Source organism: Athene noctua, chromosome 5, assembly GCF_965140245.1.
Source record: "Athene noctua chromosome 5, bAthNoc1.hap1.1, whole genome shotgun sequence".
Lineage (NCBI taxonomy): Eukaryota > Metazoa > Chordata > Aves > Strigiformes > Strigidae > Athene > Athene noctua.
This window is the reverse complement of record NC_134041.1, coordinates 28,681,616-28,697,665: the sequence shown is the minus strand read 5'-3', so window position 1 is coordinate 28,697,665 and position 16,050 is coordinate 28,681,616. Positions and strand designations below refer to the sequence as shown.

At 40.4% G+C, this 16,050-nt stretch overlaps 1 protein-coding gene across 3 annotated transcripts in view; it reads left to right on the top strand.

Moving 5' to 3' along the window:
* MTA1 (metastasis associated 1) overlaps positions 1-16,050 on the top strand; it is a 69,105-nt gene that overhangs the window by 9,677 nt on the left and 43,378 nt on the right. For all 3 annotated transcript variants that reach the window (XM_074906811.1, XM_074906812.1, XM_074906813.1), the window contains exons 4-9: positions 1,868-1,994; positions 2,165-2,228; positions 7,538-7,655; positions 9,272-9,374; positions 13,497-13,596; positions 15,050-15,238. In XM_074906811.1, the coding sequence (XP_074762912.1) occupies positions 1,868-1,994; positions 2,165-2,228; positions 7,538-7,655; positions 9,272-9,374; positions 13,497-13,596; positions 15,050-15,238 (701 nt within the window). The remainder of the gene's footprint in view (positions 1-1,867; positions 1,995-2,164; positions 2,229-7,537; positions 7,656-9,271; positions 9,375-13,496; positions 13,597-15,049; positions 15,239-16,050) is intronic.

The window sequence follows — 16,050 nt, the reverse complement described above, 5'->3', positions numbered from 1 at the left end:
AAAAATATATCATTTCTAAAAGCTGTAGGCTATTAAATTTACTGAAGATATTGTTTGAGGTTGCTCCTTAGACTATTTTTCCTGCATTACACAGTGCACTACTCTTTCTTCAAGAACTGTTGTAAGTGCAGGCATGAATGCCTTTTCATTTGTATATCCTTCGGTTTTTAGGCAAGATAGCTTGGAACTGCTGACTTGTTTGTGGATTGCTGCTGGTATATTTATAGTGTAGGTCAGCAACCACAATACTAATTTTCAACTAAAACAGAATCCACTTCAGTAAATAAATTGCAGAACCATGAAATTGTGACACAAATGTAAATTTGGTGTTCTAGTTCCTAGGAAAATATTAAAATGTAAGTTCATACTGCTGTATGCTTAACAGCTCATATGGTATAAGAGCTATTGTATGTTGTAGTCTGGTTTAATTATGCTACTATTTTTTTCCTTCCTTGCTGGACAGTTTACCTGAGGGGCATATAAACCATGGGTCTTTTTCCAGGACAGTAAAACAGTGATAAATTGCAGGGAGCCTGAAGGGTACATAATTTTTTGTCACTCCCTTTGGCATAATAGTGGCCTATTTAAAACTAAATGCAATTTTAGTGTTTTATAAAATGGAGATCTCTCTGCTTGCTTTATTTTGGGACAGCTATGAGGATTACAGTTAACTAATCTTAAGGGTATATAAATCATAACTGTGCCTGTATGTGTTTCTGACTAGAAATGTTTCTTGGCAACAACCGTTGAATTAAGCTGCAGGCATAAGTCTGCTCTTTGAGAGTACTGCTGCCATAAAATGAGAGTTTTACAATTCATGTATGAGACTTTACAGCTCATTCTACTGCAGTCTGGGAAACTTTTCCCATGGTTTTGGAAAATGCAGTAACTGCCTTAATTTCTTAGAGAAGGAAAAAGTCTGATGTTTTCTTTCACAGTCCTTCATCATGGTGAAGCTTTTCTCTTTTTGTCTTTTTTTAAATATTTTTCCTTTTACAGCTTTATCTTGCATAATTGACAGAGTACTTGCTGATGAACACAAAGCATATTAATAACTAGGTTCCTAGAGATGTGGTTTGGATCAGGTGTGTATTAGTGTGGATGTGATTTCATATATTTACTTCGGCATTCAATTAAAAACGGGTTAGATGGCGATTGGATAGCTTGAAGCCAGAGATGGTGGATCCTGACTGCAGAATAAAGCCAGCTTTTGAAATGCAGGAGTACTGCTGTCCAGTTTGTGTGGTGTGGTAGGGGAGATTGGGGTGCCAGATTGGCCTCAGGCACTTCCATTTCAGTTAATCTTGTGACTGTGATCTATTGACTGTGGTTGGGGTGAAGAGAATAGAATACACTAAATAAATAAACTAACCTTTTCAGTGGGCATTTCTTGCAAAAGTTGAAGTTGGGATGAGACAGTGTAATATTCTGAAAGAGGAGTAGGGTCTAAGATAGCTGATGGCTGACAAAGAGGAAAGAGTTTGCTTTTACTGCCTTACACATCACATGTCATCTTGTTAATGAATCTTGCAGTGCAGTGATGATCTCCAAGAGCAGGTCTCTTTGGAGCTTGTCTGTTGGTAGTAGATTTGTGTGACTTTCAGTTTTGTGAGCCAGTGTGACCTGTGTACCTGGAATACTTTGATGCCAGTTGTGAATAAATGCGGTTCTTCACAGCCATCATTTAAAGGATCTCTACTAATTATCTAATTGTTCAGTTGGCTGAAATGTGAGGGTTCAGATGAAGTTAGATTTAATCTAAATAATGTGTATTATTTAGCAAAGGTTTTGGAGCACCTCATCCTGATTCACTCATAATCAGTACTTGCACTGTTCTTGATGATCCATGTTGTCTCTTTTTAACTAGGAGAAATGGAAGAAGAGATGGAAAATCCAGAAATGGTTGATTTACCAGAGAAACAAAAGCACCAGCTACGACATCGTGAGTTGTTTCTCTCACGACAGCTGGAATCTCTGCCAGCCACCCACATTAGGTAATGGCTATTTTGTTCTAGTGCTTTTTATTAAAAAAACCTAAAAGGTATTATTGTTCAGGTATTGTTCAATGTAAGATTAAATTCTCTGTACAACTGCAGTAATACCATCTTGTGAATCGCATGAGCATTTAAGATGTTTTTTCATAAAATGTGTTTCTCTTTTTTAGAGGCAAATGCAGCGTTACTCTGTTAAATGAGACAGAATCCCTTAAATCATATCTGGAACGGGAGGTATGAACTGTTTTGTAATTTGTCAAGCTTGAACAGTTTATTCTGGCTCAATTTAAGATTGGTGGCACTTAGCAAGTTTTCTGAAAAGAAGGTGGTTCTTTCATTTCTACACATACTGGGCATTGACAGTGGGAAGCTTTAGGCTCCATGCAATTTTCATTCTGATATAAAACTTCGTGTATCTAGTGGCCAGATCTGTTGTTACATCTTTGTGACAGTAAGCTGCCTCTCCTTCTGTAAAGAGAGCCCTACTTGCTCATCAGCCTGGCAGTCTGAAAGTTCAAACCTGGAGGCTCATGCCCCAGACAAGACAGGGTGGGAGATACAGTAGTTGTAGAAAAGGGAGCCAGCCAACAAGCTGTATTTCTATATATTTGCTTTATCCTGAAATGTTACACATTTTCTGTTAATAAGGTTTAAGCTTTATCTTGCCTCAGATTTTGGAGGAGCTTGATTCCCTGTTTTTTTGAGTTCACTGTTAAAAATAATCTACCTGTAGTCCTTCATATGCCACCACAAGACACTTAGATCCTTGCAAAACTGCTTATCAGTTAACTTGTGAGTCCTGCAGAAATTTACCCAATCTGAGTCTTTAAAGGTACTTCAAACTGAACACTTGAAACTGAATTGTCTTGCACTGTTAATCACTATACAGAATATAAACTTTGGGGTTTACTTTTTCAGGTATTTTTTGACTTTTAATTAACTTTTAATTCTTTTAAATGTATATTACTATTTGAATACATCTGCAAGCCTTACATTTGGATTTGAAAATGCTAAAATGTTATACAAAAGAGGAAATCTTGTAATTAAAAAAAGTAGAGTAACAGTCATTACCAGTCTTTAAGAAACAAGGAGAAAACAGGTCACTTTTTGGAAGGAGTTTACTGTAGTCTGTCTCATAGTTGAGCTTTCTTTTTAAATGCTTTTTTAGCTTTCTTTAGTATTTATTTAAGCATAAGATTAGTTTTAATCTGATACTCTAGTTTAAGAGAATTTTAAACAAAGCACAAGGATTAAATAGTTAGGTTTCTCTTTGGAATGTGAAACCAAAAACATGTCAAGTCTGCTCAGGGCTGCCAAATGGCAGCACATCAAACAAGGGCCGTTGTATTCAGAAATACTTGTAACCAGGTAGCAGTCTAGGATATGCCAATTTGAAAGAAAAAGTTAATCAAGCTGAAATTATTTCAGATTTACTAGTACCCAACTTTTAAGTAGTGATTGTTCTCAATTGCTCGTGGCACATTTTTCATCATCACTAATATTACAGGTAGGTACATTGAGACAGGGAAGGGAGCTGGCTGCTGGCTTCCTCTAAACATGTAACTTCTCAGTTGCAGATGTAGGAATAGAAAGAGATTTCTTTTTTTCATCCTTTTGAACTCTCAAAATGTAAGATGAGTGATGCGGGTTATTTTTAAAACGGAGCAGGCACTTAGAGATTTCACAGAATGAGAGAGTTCCCTGAATGTGCCCTGTCACTTAGCTTGCACCACAGCAAAATACCATGCTAACTTGGACAGATGGTAAAGAAATTAAAAGCTCAGGAACACAAATGTGCTTGGGTGGAGGGTTAAAGAGATTAAGAAAAGGAGATAGTTGTTGCCTGGTGAATTCCTAGCACTGGATGCTATTGTTTTGAACTGTTTCTTTCCTACTTTCCTCTACACCCCCCTCCCCCCCTTAATCTATTTGTTCAAAATCTTTTTTGGGTCTTTTTAACATGGCTTCTGTCAATAAAGCCTAAGCAGTTCTAGGGAATCTGTAATTTCATTTTTTTATATGATACGACCACTAAAAGTATGTTTTCAGCATGAGGCTGTCTGCCTTGAAGGAGGTTAAGCATGCAGGCAGAAATTTTTAGGGAGATAGTAAGCATAGCAAAATGACATTTGTGTTATCTCTGTTTTCCTCCTTCCACCCTCTCTCTGTAATCTTCCTCAGGAAGATCTCTCTGTTACATTCGCAGAGGTATTTCTCTACTATCTCTGTATTGTACTTTCAATTTGAGCCTGTTTTCTTTTTCCTGTTCTGCCGTTTTGTAGTGACTTTGGTTCTTGGCTATAGCTACAGGTAGTTTAGGGGCTTGGGTAGGGAAGCTCTGAGCATATGTGTCTGTCTAACGCTTTGGAGAAGTAGAAAGTCATGGTTTAATTTTAACTCTTGGCAGGTCATTTTAATTTTTCCAAACATGTTGGGTGTTTTCTGGGATCTGAAATTAAAAGAGAAAACCCTTCTTTTTCTTCTCTGCTGTAAATTCAGCATACACAGTTTTGACAGCTAAAATGAGTATGGAGGATTTTAAAGAGCTGTGTTATTTTGTTGTGAACATCATTCATCTTGTGAAATTCTTCTGAAAATTGTTCCTATCATGTAGTGGTGATCAAGAGTTCATGCACTCTTTAGAGTATACAAGGATCTGCTTTGTTCCTTAGACTATAGTTTGCATTGGCACTAAACTGACCTTTAATAAATGTTTTCAGAAATGCCATTCAGTTTGCATGAGCTGATTTTTGTGCTTCTATGGGAAAAGATGACAGTGGTATTGCATTATCTCTGGGGATTACTGTCTGTCTTGTATTCACACTTGAGCCCCTAAACTTCCACCTTTTCTCTGTTGAGGAGGATCTGCTTGGGGAAAACAGCCCAGAGGCTTTTAATTCTTTCATTGAACCTGCTTGATTCAAGACAAAACTGGACAAGATAGAAAAAGATGACCTGAGTCTGGTAGACAAGAATGGGTTTTATTTTGTAGAGATAATCAATCAAAAAGAATAAAATCAATATAAAATCAATGAAAGAGAAGCAATAGGGCATCTAACAGTCAAATACCATGGGAGAAAACCCCTCCACAGTGAATGACTTTCCCTGGCCAAGAAAGACTATGTTAAGAAATTGCCTGTAGGACTGGCCTTCCTTGGGGCCCATGGTGTTGTTATACTACAGTGTTTGGTTTGTGTATTTGCTGGGCAATGTGCCCGAAAAGCATTAATGTTGCACTTTGTCCTACAGTTACATATTTTGGAGTTGGAACAAATAAAACACTGTATTTATAACATGGAAGGTTGCAAGACAAAAGCTTTTCCTATGTTTTATTTATGCAACAATACATTCTCAAAATATTGTAGTATCTTGAATTTTGTGTATGTCAGGGAGCAAGAGACCCAGATTTCTTTACACAGCTATAATATAAATGAGTTCTCATAAACTCTGAAGCTTCTTTCTCTTGGTAGGTTGATGTAATTTGACTCTGGTGCCTGGGGGAGTAGGAATCAACTTTTTCAAAAACGTCATACATTTAGGATGCAACCAAATCCCCCTCACCCCAAACCCAACCCTTGCAGCTGGCTTGGCTGGGTGTTGGAACAGCATTTTGCAAAGTGTTAGCTATGACTTTTATCCTGTTACTGTGACATAAGATGAGATTGTTCTGGCCCTTGGAGTTTGTGCTTTCATAGTGGGGAAATGGCATGTTTTTTGCTGAAGGAGATTGGTGTGAATTCATGTCTTGACTCTTGTGCAGTGCTGCATAGGTGATACCATTTCATGCAGTAGCTTTCTTAGGTAACAAAGCAGGTTTGGCTGGCTTGCTTGGCTCCTTTCTGTCTTTCTTCCTCCCTTCCATAGATGTTCATTTCTTCCCAAAAAAATGCTGATTTTTATTAAAATTTGAGCAGGAAATACCATGTTTAACACTTAAATCCTGTAACTGGATGCTGGATGCATTATACATGCAAAGAAAACACAGGACACTTTACCTCTATGGCATCAGTCTTAAATGAATATATGTCTAATGTGTAGGTCTGGGCAACAGAACTAGAATGTACCTTTGAAGCCCTAGCCCTCAGAATTTTTGCCCTGTTACTGGGGAAACTCACAGTGATTCTTTCTTTTTTGGGCTTTGTATGACAGATTGGGAGACTCTCTTTTCCCTTGCCACCTCTTCATGAAGATGAACAGGGCTTGAAACTGATGCTGGTTTTGTCCTAATTTTTGTTGCATGCTGTTGACACATACAAATATAGGGAAAGGGAAAATGAGGTGAGCATGAAATGAGATGTATTTAAACAGGATGCCTGCTATTGACACAGAAGTATGGGGAAAGGGAAAATGAGCCAGAAACCTGAGATGTCAGAAATGGCGCATCTCATGTCCTGTGTTTCTGTTCAGAAAAACCTTTCTTTCCTGCTAATGGTGTTGCTGTGGATGGAGGTTATGAAAGGTCTGTTAATTCATGTCCTGCCAGAGCTCTCTTCCTGCCCCATATTTCATGCTATACTTCGATAGAGCATACCTGGTCTCGAATGTGTCACTCAGTAGCTATAGCTAAGTACTTATCTGTGCAGAAAAGTTTAATTACTTATACTGTGCAGTTTTAAGTAGTTAAAATTTTGGCTGTGTTCTTTCTGGCAGGATGTTCTCGTTATAGTATGACTTCTTGCTTTAATTTTACACACCCAGGCAACAGAAGTCAGGCAGCTTTTTTTAGCCCTTTTCTAATCTACTTGAACAATAGCACCTGCAGCTAATTACTGCTGATATCAAATTTAATACCCCTATTCTAACAATGAGCAGAAGAAAATACGGTGATTTAAGCTTCAGTGGTGGCCAACAGGAAGTTGGTCAGCAGTGTGTCCCTGTGACAAGGAAAGCCAAGGACATCTTGGTTTATATTAGCAGGAGTGTAGTGAGTAGATGGAGGAAGGGGATTCATCCCCTCAGTTCATGTGAGACCACTTCTGGAGTGCTGTGTCCAGTTTTGGGCCTCCCAGCACAGAAGAGACATTGATGTAGTGGAGCAAGTCCAGCAAAGACCACTGAGGTTGTCTGGGGCTTCATGTCCCTATGGGGTGTTTTGTTAGTATGGCTGTAATGCTCTGAAGTTACACTTTAGTTTGTACCAGTATTTCTGTGTGGATAAGTCAATAGCATCTAGTATTGCTATTTTGGTATATGGGAAAGTGCAATTTTGTGTTCTGAAACAGCTGATATTACTAAAAATTATCTCCTGGCCCTTCTGAGCCTTGTTTGTGCAAGAGGAGCTTTGTTCACTTGAACTTCAAAGACTGTGTATTAAGGGAATGGCTACTTTTGAGGAGAGCTGTTACAATATAGAAGAAAGTGGCACTGTTGGACATAGGGTTTTAAAGCTGGTGGTTCACTTATTGTTTGTTCACCCAGTTTTAAAAATCTATGTAGAGGTAATAAAACCAGATTTAAAATGTAAAACCTTGATAGTATGTATGCAATTCTGAAAGTAAAAGTTAATAATACTGTTTACTTTTTTGGTCTTGTTTTATTTTTAGGATTTCTTCTTTTATTCACTAGTATATGATCCTCAACAGAAGACCCTACTCGCTGATAAAGGAGAGATTCGAGTTGGAAACAGATACCAGGCAGATATAACAGACTTACTAAAAGAGGGTAATTTCCATCATTTATTTAAATTGTCAAGAGGCTATGTCGAATGTGGCCACTTCTGTGTTTGTGGCCTGTGTAGCTGTGGGAAGTGGAGGTTTCCACTGCCAGGCCATGCATACAGCAGTGGCCTGGTTTGTTGGTGACTGAAGCTGTTGCCTGCTGAACGCAATTAGTTATGTCTCAAACCAGTCTTCAAGCGGGCGTTTGTCCAAATCATAAAAGTTGTTGAAACAAATTGAATTAATTGGCTCTCTCAGAGTTTGCACTCTTTTTATTAAGAGATTTCAGAATTTCCATGGGAAACACAAATTTTCATTGCGCCTGTAAAGCTTTTTTGTGTTTTTAATCAAGCCTCACTTCCCTCTAAGAACCCTTCCCAAATTACTGCCAGTTAAATGCTGTCTCCCCTCATCAATTTGCCCATTATTGCCGGGTGCCTTTTCTTCCAAGCCTTCTCCCCATCCCAAGTGCTGGCTGCCAGCCTAGACTTCTCACCTGCAGAACAGGCAGGAGAAAGAATTTGTTGGCCTGAAAGTGTTGTGAGACCTCAGCCTGCCCCCACTGTGTCACAGAGCAGTAAGACCACAAGGACCCTGGCCCAAGGAAAAAGGGATTAGTAGCAGTAATCAATCCTAGTTACCAATAGTAATTAATTAGAGATTTGTCTTTGTGTTGCTACCCTATAGATCCAAAAGTGGGTGAAAAACAGAGGGATGGGGAATACTGGCATCTAATTTCTTCTTTCTGAGACTCATGTAATGGATGGGGAGATGTCTGTCAGTATGTTTTTCTTAAGAGAGCAGGGGTTGTGTCCTGTGTTGGAAGGACCTTCTACAGACTGTATGGGCAGAGATGTGAAATCAATGAGATGCTTCTGTCTTTGCTTAGAAACTTTGCTGATATTGTTAGCCTCATGTTAGAATAGGCAAACAAATTGGTCAGGACTCTTTGTTTAATTTGTCTGTGGAACTGGTATTTATTCAGCAGCTGGGCAAGCCTCCTAAGTGAGGATGAAGTAATTTGAAAGGCATTCTCTTCCCTCAGTGGGCCAACACAGAGCTTCAGAGAAGGATAATCTCCAGATGTTTTTAAAGGAAGCGGGAAAAAAGAAGAAAAAGCCTCAGTAGCTCCTGTGTTATTCCAGGATATTTTGGTTTGTGTAGAGTCAGGAAAATAATAGCAAGGGAGTCTGATGCCATGACTTCCGCCTTAGAAAACAGCTGATGCAAGTTGAACCAGCTACAAGAGTAGCCTGCTCGGAGCAGCTGAGAGTGTGTCTGTTTTCCTGGAACTGCTGCAAGATAAAGGAGAAAAAGAAGGAAGCTGGGGAGAGGGGCTGAAGAGACATTGTCTAGCTGGGTGAAGAATGTACTCAGTTTCCCATTACACGTGTCCTTTGAAACCAGTTCTTCAAAATCTGATTGCTCGATTTAGACGAGCTGTGTTTCTGTGTCTGTCAAGCTGAAATGGTTACAGACAAATGAGTGAATTAAATTTTCCCTGTAGCCTGTTAGAGTGACTGAGCTGGGTTAGCAGTTAAATTATTGTAAGATGAAAAAATCTAGAATGTTTATTTTTAAAAGGCCATACTGAGCATTTCTGGTTTGTTTTTCATCCAGGTGAGGATGATGGAAGAGATCAGTCAAAACTTGAAACAAAAGTTTGGGAAGCCTTTAACCCGCTAGTAGACAAGCAGATAGACCAGTTCCTGGTGGTAGCACGGTAAGAGCGTTTTACCTCTTCCTTGAATAAATAAATGTTAATAACTTTTCTTTTCCGAGTACTTTTTATGTTCTTTTTGCTCTACTAGTATTTAGTTGCTTGATTCATCTGCTCCATTTTGAAATGATGGACATTTTATGTGCCTTCCTGGGAATTGCATGACTTTAGGAACAGCTACTCAGATTTACAACTTAGTTAAACTCTTCCATAAAAGGAAAGTAAATGACATGTAAAAACTGTTCTGTAATTGGTGAGGTTTTTCAGATTCTTCGGACAGCATGCAGAATGCTTAGTGAATGATCTAAATTCCTGACAGTTCATTACTCTCTCCATTTTCTCCTATCAAATCCAGTGATATTTTAGCATCCATTAATAGTTTGCTAAGAAGTCTGGTAAAGTGTTTTTGATGGAGTGTGGATGCTTTCTAATGCCTAGATTCCAGTAGGTAGGCACAATATAGTAAAACCCTACAAATCTGTACAGATGGTGAAATGTGTGCTTTTATTTAAGCCCAAAGCAATCTTTGATCAACTTTGCTTTTTAAAATGTTCCTGAATTTTTATCTTGATATGCGTTTATATGAAGCCTATACTGAATTTTAGGCTCTCATAGCAACTGGTGACTGAATAATTGGGGGGGGGGGGGAAAGAAGAAAGGTAATACCATCCAAATTCTGTGTCTTTTAGGTGAGTTTGTAGGACTGTGTGCAATGAAAGTGGTGTGAGTAAATGGATAGTTGGACCTTTTGATGATTTTAGTCAATGGAGCAAGTTGTATAAAGTTACAAGCTGCTAGTGGTATCTGGTTTGGTAGTCTTGAGAGTTCTGCTCATGGGCCATGGTATCTGGTAGACGTGGACCTTGACTTGCAGGGCTGCCTGCTTCAGCTGTGGGCTTTAGCCCTGGAAAACTGAGTTATGCCTATGTTTCAGTTACTCTGTTGAATTGGGCCCTCGTTCTGTCAGCCTTTTGGTTCTTTGGTTTTTTCCCTCCTGAGTTATCATGCTTTGAATTTCCTCCTGAACCTTCTGGAGTGTGGTACTGCTGTGCCCATTGTGGGGTAAGTTCCTGGGATGCTCCTCAGAGAGGCAACACTAGAGCTTGTGTGTAAGAATCTGGCTGGACAGGGCCTTTTGGTTCTGAATTGAAGGTCTTGGATGATGTAATGAGTGCATTTGTCAAACATCATTCAGTGTGCTGATTCAAGCTCAGGGAATAACTGGGGGGGGGAGGGAAATGAGGGAGGTGGTGAAACATGATGTTTTAAGTACTTGAGAAGTGTGTGTACTCAGAAGTAAACACCCAAATTGATTTTTCTTTGTACTTTGAAGATAAAACTTGCCATTATTATGAACTTTGGCCAAAAATTTTAAAAATAGCTATTCTGAATTGCAACACTTAAACCTTTGCATGACTGCTTGGGCCCTGTGTGCAAGTCCGGTAACAGGGAGTCAAGAGTGAAACTAGGTTGGTTTAAGTTAAAAATGTTAACTGCAGTCCAGATTGAACAAAGTGTCACTGTTCAGAATCCATTAATGCATTTTTGCCTTTGGTTAAATGTGTGCTTTTTGTTGTATAGACTTTTTCAAGGTTCATAAAGTTCATAGTGTTCTGGCTACGCTAAAGAATCAACATAAAATTTAAGCTCTTGGAAGTTTCATTGTGCTGCTTACATGATACATTGTTGTTCCCCTTGACCTGTGCCAACAGTGCAGTGTCACTGGCTGAACTAAGTGATTTATGTGCAGAAGATTAATTCTACTTGATCAGATGGACATAGGGAAATGGATGAAAATGGAGAGGATAATCTCCACCAGTGATGCAGAACAAACAGATGAAGGAGTGATGGGGAGAGCTGGGATATCTCCAGCAAAGGGTATTCCTGCCTCTTAGGGACCCTTCTCGAAAAAGGTTGCTGTTTCACAGTTGCTTCTGTCAGGTGAAGTACAGGACACCACTGAAAAGCTGAAGAACTTTGTTTTCTGAGTTAATTTTCAGCAGGATTGATTCAAATTGCCACTCAGTCACACAGTGCTCTGGTGTTGGTGTCAGGAAGACCCAGCAGGAAGTGAGAGGGTGTAAGTGCTCCAGCGGCTGGGGGTTTGCGTGTGGGTTGGTTTACAGTGACTGTAGAGCTGCTTTGTGATGGGGCTTTCCACCTTGTGTAGGCTTTTGGTGGCAAGGCTGGTTTTAGTGGTTCTTTCTGGCTGTTCACCACTGATACAGCTGCTTGAAAGTATGTGCTGTAATGAGAATCACTGAAAAGATCAGTATAAAAATTGCTTCTGTCTGGAATCAGTGATCTAGTTTATAATTAGATGCCACACACACAGACAAAAAAGTTTCAGTTCAGCTAAAGCAGGGGACGGGGGAGTTGTGAAGCAGAGATTGGGATAGTGATAGGAGGCTGGGGAGAGGGCGAAGTGTGAATCGCCACAGAAACTTGGGTGGGGGAGACTGTTTTGGATTTTGGCCAAAATTAGATATTCGATGACAACTACTGCTTAAGCATTTACCTTTCCTACTCCTTCACTGCTTGGCACTAGCTTTTTCCTCTGTGCACTCGACTAGTTTGGAGTCATGATCTGAGTGTAGGGAAGAGACCTACCCCACTTTTTGTGGTTGTTGTAGTTGCTCAGAGGAGTTCAGCTCCAGTTCACCATGCAGGAGCACAAGCATTTCACCCGTGTGATGTAGCAAGCAGTGAGGGGAGTAGGAATTGCTGGAATCGATGTTCCTGTTAAAAGTTTTTCCAATTCCTTTAGGAATAAAAGGAGCATGGGGATTGTGGCCTCAGATGCCAGAATGGCTGGCATTGGAAAATGTTTGAGAATTGCTGTATTATTATGCAGGATATGTAATATGTGTATTATACAATATTAAGTTGTAAAACAAAGATTGTTTTTTATTTTACTGAAATTTTTTGAAAAATTGCTTGCATTACTGAATCTTTTTCTGTATGGTCTTGGCATCTGCCTCTGTACCTTTGGACAATGTAGCCCTGCTCTTGCCATTGTGGAAGAGACTATTGCCATTCATAAAGATGGTTTGTGCTCAGTTTCTGTTAAAGCTTAAGTCTGAGAGACCCTGCACATGTGTTGGGGCAATCCCAAGCACAAATACAGGCTGGGAGAAGAGTGGGTTGAGAGCAGCCCTGTGGAGAAAGACTTCAGGCTATTGGTGGATGGAAAACTGACTATGAGCCAACAATGGTGCACTTGCAGCCCAGAAAGCCAACTATACCCCAGGCTGCATCAGGTGTGGCCAGCAGGTCAAGGGAGGTCATTCTCCCCCTCTACTTCACTCTCGTGAGACACCCCCTGCAGTGCTGTGTCCAGCTCTGGGGGCACCCAACATCAGAAGGACATGGACCTGCTTGAGTGGGTCCAGAGGAGGCCACAAAGATTATCAGTGGGCTGAAGCACCTCCCCTGTGAGGGCAGACTGAGTGAGTTGGGGTTGTCCAGCCTGGAGAAGAGAAGGCTCCAGGGAGACCTTATAGCAGCCTTCCAGTACTTAAAGGGGGCTACAGGAAAGCTGGGGAGGGACTCTTGATCAGGGAGTGTAGGGATAGGATGAGGGGTAACAGTTTTAAACTGAAAGAGGGTAGATTTAGATTTAGATTTGGTTTGAGGAAGAAATTCTTTACTGTGGGGGTGGCGAGACACTGGATGAGGTTGCCTAGAGCAGCTGTGGCTGCCCCCTCCCTGGCAGTGTTCAAGGCCAGGTTGGACGGGGCTTTGAGCAACCTGGGCTAGTGGAAGGTGTCCCTGCTCATGGCAGGGGGGGTGGGACTAGATGAGCTTTAAGGTCCCTTCCAACCCAAACCATTCTATGATTCTATAAGGGATAAGAGAATAGTTCAAAACTCTCTGTTTGTGATCCTTGAGTCTTTCACTGTCTCCCCTCCTACGCCGAAGCCTCTTTGGTCGTATCAACTGAGTAAAGTGTTCATAATAACAAACCACATCTGAAGAGAACAGTCTCTGGCTCAGAACTAGTGCCAAACAATGTAATCTTTTTACTAAGAAGTGGAGTCTGCTGACCTCAAAAAGTGTTGGTTGGGTGTTTATATTTATGCTTGTTTTGCATGCAAACTTAATGCTCTGTTTAATTTCTTTCAGGTCTGTTGGTACTTTTGCCCGAGCGCTAGATTGCAGTAGTTCTGTCAGACAGCCAAGTTTGCACATGAGTGCTGCAGCAGCCTCTAGGGACATCACGCTGGTAAGATTTTTTAAGAGGACCTTAAGGTTCTGAGAGATGCAAAATATTCACCTCAGCAATAACAGTTGGCAAAGAGAGAGGGCAGATGGATTGTAATTGTGGCCTGCTGTGAAGCAGATCCCAGCTTTGTAAAGGAACCCTTTATTTACATATGAAGTAACTTTTTCTGGCCTTGTGCCTCCTATGGTCCATCATGGATAATTCTATGAGATAATTTTATCTTTGTTTCATTTTATTACAATGTTTTGATGATATACTTCACAGCCCATATCCCACATGGGCTTAGTAGCTGTCTTGAGAAGAATGCAAATGATTATCTGCCTGTCTGCAAAGTTATAATGCCAGAGTGCCATCACTTCTCCAACACCAGACTGTTACTGGCATCCTTGGGCAAGATCATGTGGGGGAAAAACTTGTGGCCAGATAAGAAATTTCAATGGATCCAGTTCTTGTCTTTGACGAGCTTCATTTTAGAGTTCCTGAGGAGTGGTGACATTGTTAATATTTTATAATCACAAGTGATTCTGAGTTGACAGAAAAAAGGGAAAACTTGAACTTACATGCTTGAGAGAGTTTTAATGAAAATTTGAATAAAATTTAAGAAGTCTCCAGAGAACTGTTATCAAAGCCTCACCTCCTAACTGGAATAATATGAAATCATACATAGAACAAATTCTAGGGTAGAACAATATAGATAAATTATGCACGTGCACGTGACTGGTATGATGAAAGGCAAATAACATCCTGATTAAAACTACAGAAATCAGGAAATAAAATCAAGCTTTCATATACTAACACCAATTCCTCCCTCACAGCATGCGCTCAGCCCTTGTAAATCACAAGTTGCAGACAGTTGTAATTCAGCTTTCTGAGGAGTAATTGCTCCAGGGAGTAATTCTTTTTTCCTACTCAGCTATGATGTGTGACTTGAATCTTTTTTGGGATTTCTGGCCTTTGGGGGAATTGTATGCATGGGTTGCTGCCCTTAAATATTTTTCTTATTTGCAATTTTTGTGGATTGTTTGACGAAGAAAGTGCATGGCTAAGTTTATTAGAAAATATGCTGTTGGACCTCTATGTTCATGCCCCATCTGTGGATGGTGGTACCTAACAGGGCTGCTCAGTCCTGGGTGAGTGGGTCTCTATCCTATGAATTTTCTTATCAGTAGCGCTACAGTGGTGGTGCTGGTGAGTAGCTAAACAGGACTTACTGATAGGCAAGGGCTTGTGTTTCACAAACCCCGCTATTGTTAGTGAATGTTAGACTTGTATGCTAACAGTCACAGTGAATCTAAGGTTGGAACAAGTTTTTACTGACTTTGTCTTAGGTGTAGAACACTGCACCCTCAAATACTTGGTGCAGAATTCTTGTTACTGCTGTTTCATTGTTAAGCATTTTTTTCTCCATAGATGTTTGTTCTTACATTTATTTTTCTCTCTTACAACTGTGTAGTTCCATGCTATGGACACTTTGCACAAAAATGTCTATGACATTTCCAAGGCAATCTCTGCGCTTGTGCCACAAGGTGGGCCAGTCCTGTGCAGAGATGAGATGGAAGAGTGGTCTGCTTCAGAGGCAAACCTCTTCGAGGAAGCGCTAGAAAAATATGGAAAAGATTTCACTGACATTCAGCAAGATTTTGTAAGTATATAAAATGAGAGCCCACATGGTGACCAGTTCTGATCAGTGACAGAACTGGTTTACAGCTTGTCTAAACTGTGTTGTTTTTCTTCATGTTGAAGAAGAGGGCTTTGAACTGGAGCATGTGTCTTGCTGTAAATTGGGGAAAGGCAGACCTCATGCTGATGACAGCCTGTTATACAGGCAGAATTTCAAATCTCAGATGATAGCTTTTCGTTTAGAGACATTAATTTAAAATCATCTGCTCCACTACAGCTGAGGGAGGATTTAGGAAAGTGTTGTGACAGCCTAGCTGCTGTAGATTAATTTGTGTTTGAAGGAGAATAAGTACTGGGCCTTCTGAAACATGAAAATTTAGTCACTTTTATAATGCAGTTTCAGAAAGGGCCTTTTTAAAGTCTTAAAAAGGAATCCTGGGCATCCAAGGGAAGTGTCCTGTAGTTTGGCCAAAGTTCCACCCTAGGTGCTCAGCCTACAGATTGAAAGGACCACTGTAAAGAGAGCCAAATTTTGCTGTATCGCTGTTCGAGTCCCCTGGAACAAAACAAGTAGTTTCAGTGTTGCTTGTCCTGTGTTCTCATCTTTTAGACAGAGGGACTTGGAAACAGCACAACACTCTTTGTGGTCCTGCTGAAATCCTCGTGCTCACACAGAGAGCAGAGCTGGCAGGGCACAATTCTGTTAGTAGTTATTACTCTTTTTTTTTTGGGGGGGGGGGGGGGGGGGGGGCGGGGAGGGCAGCTCCATAGAAGCCAGGAAGATCAGAGCTGTGGTAATGTAGTTGTGGCTCTTGCTCCAGTCTTTGCTGCTCA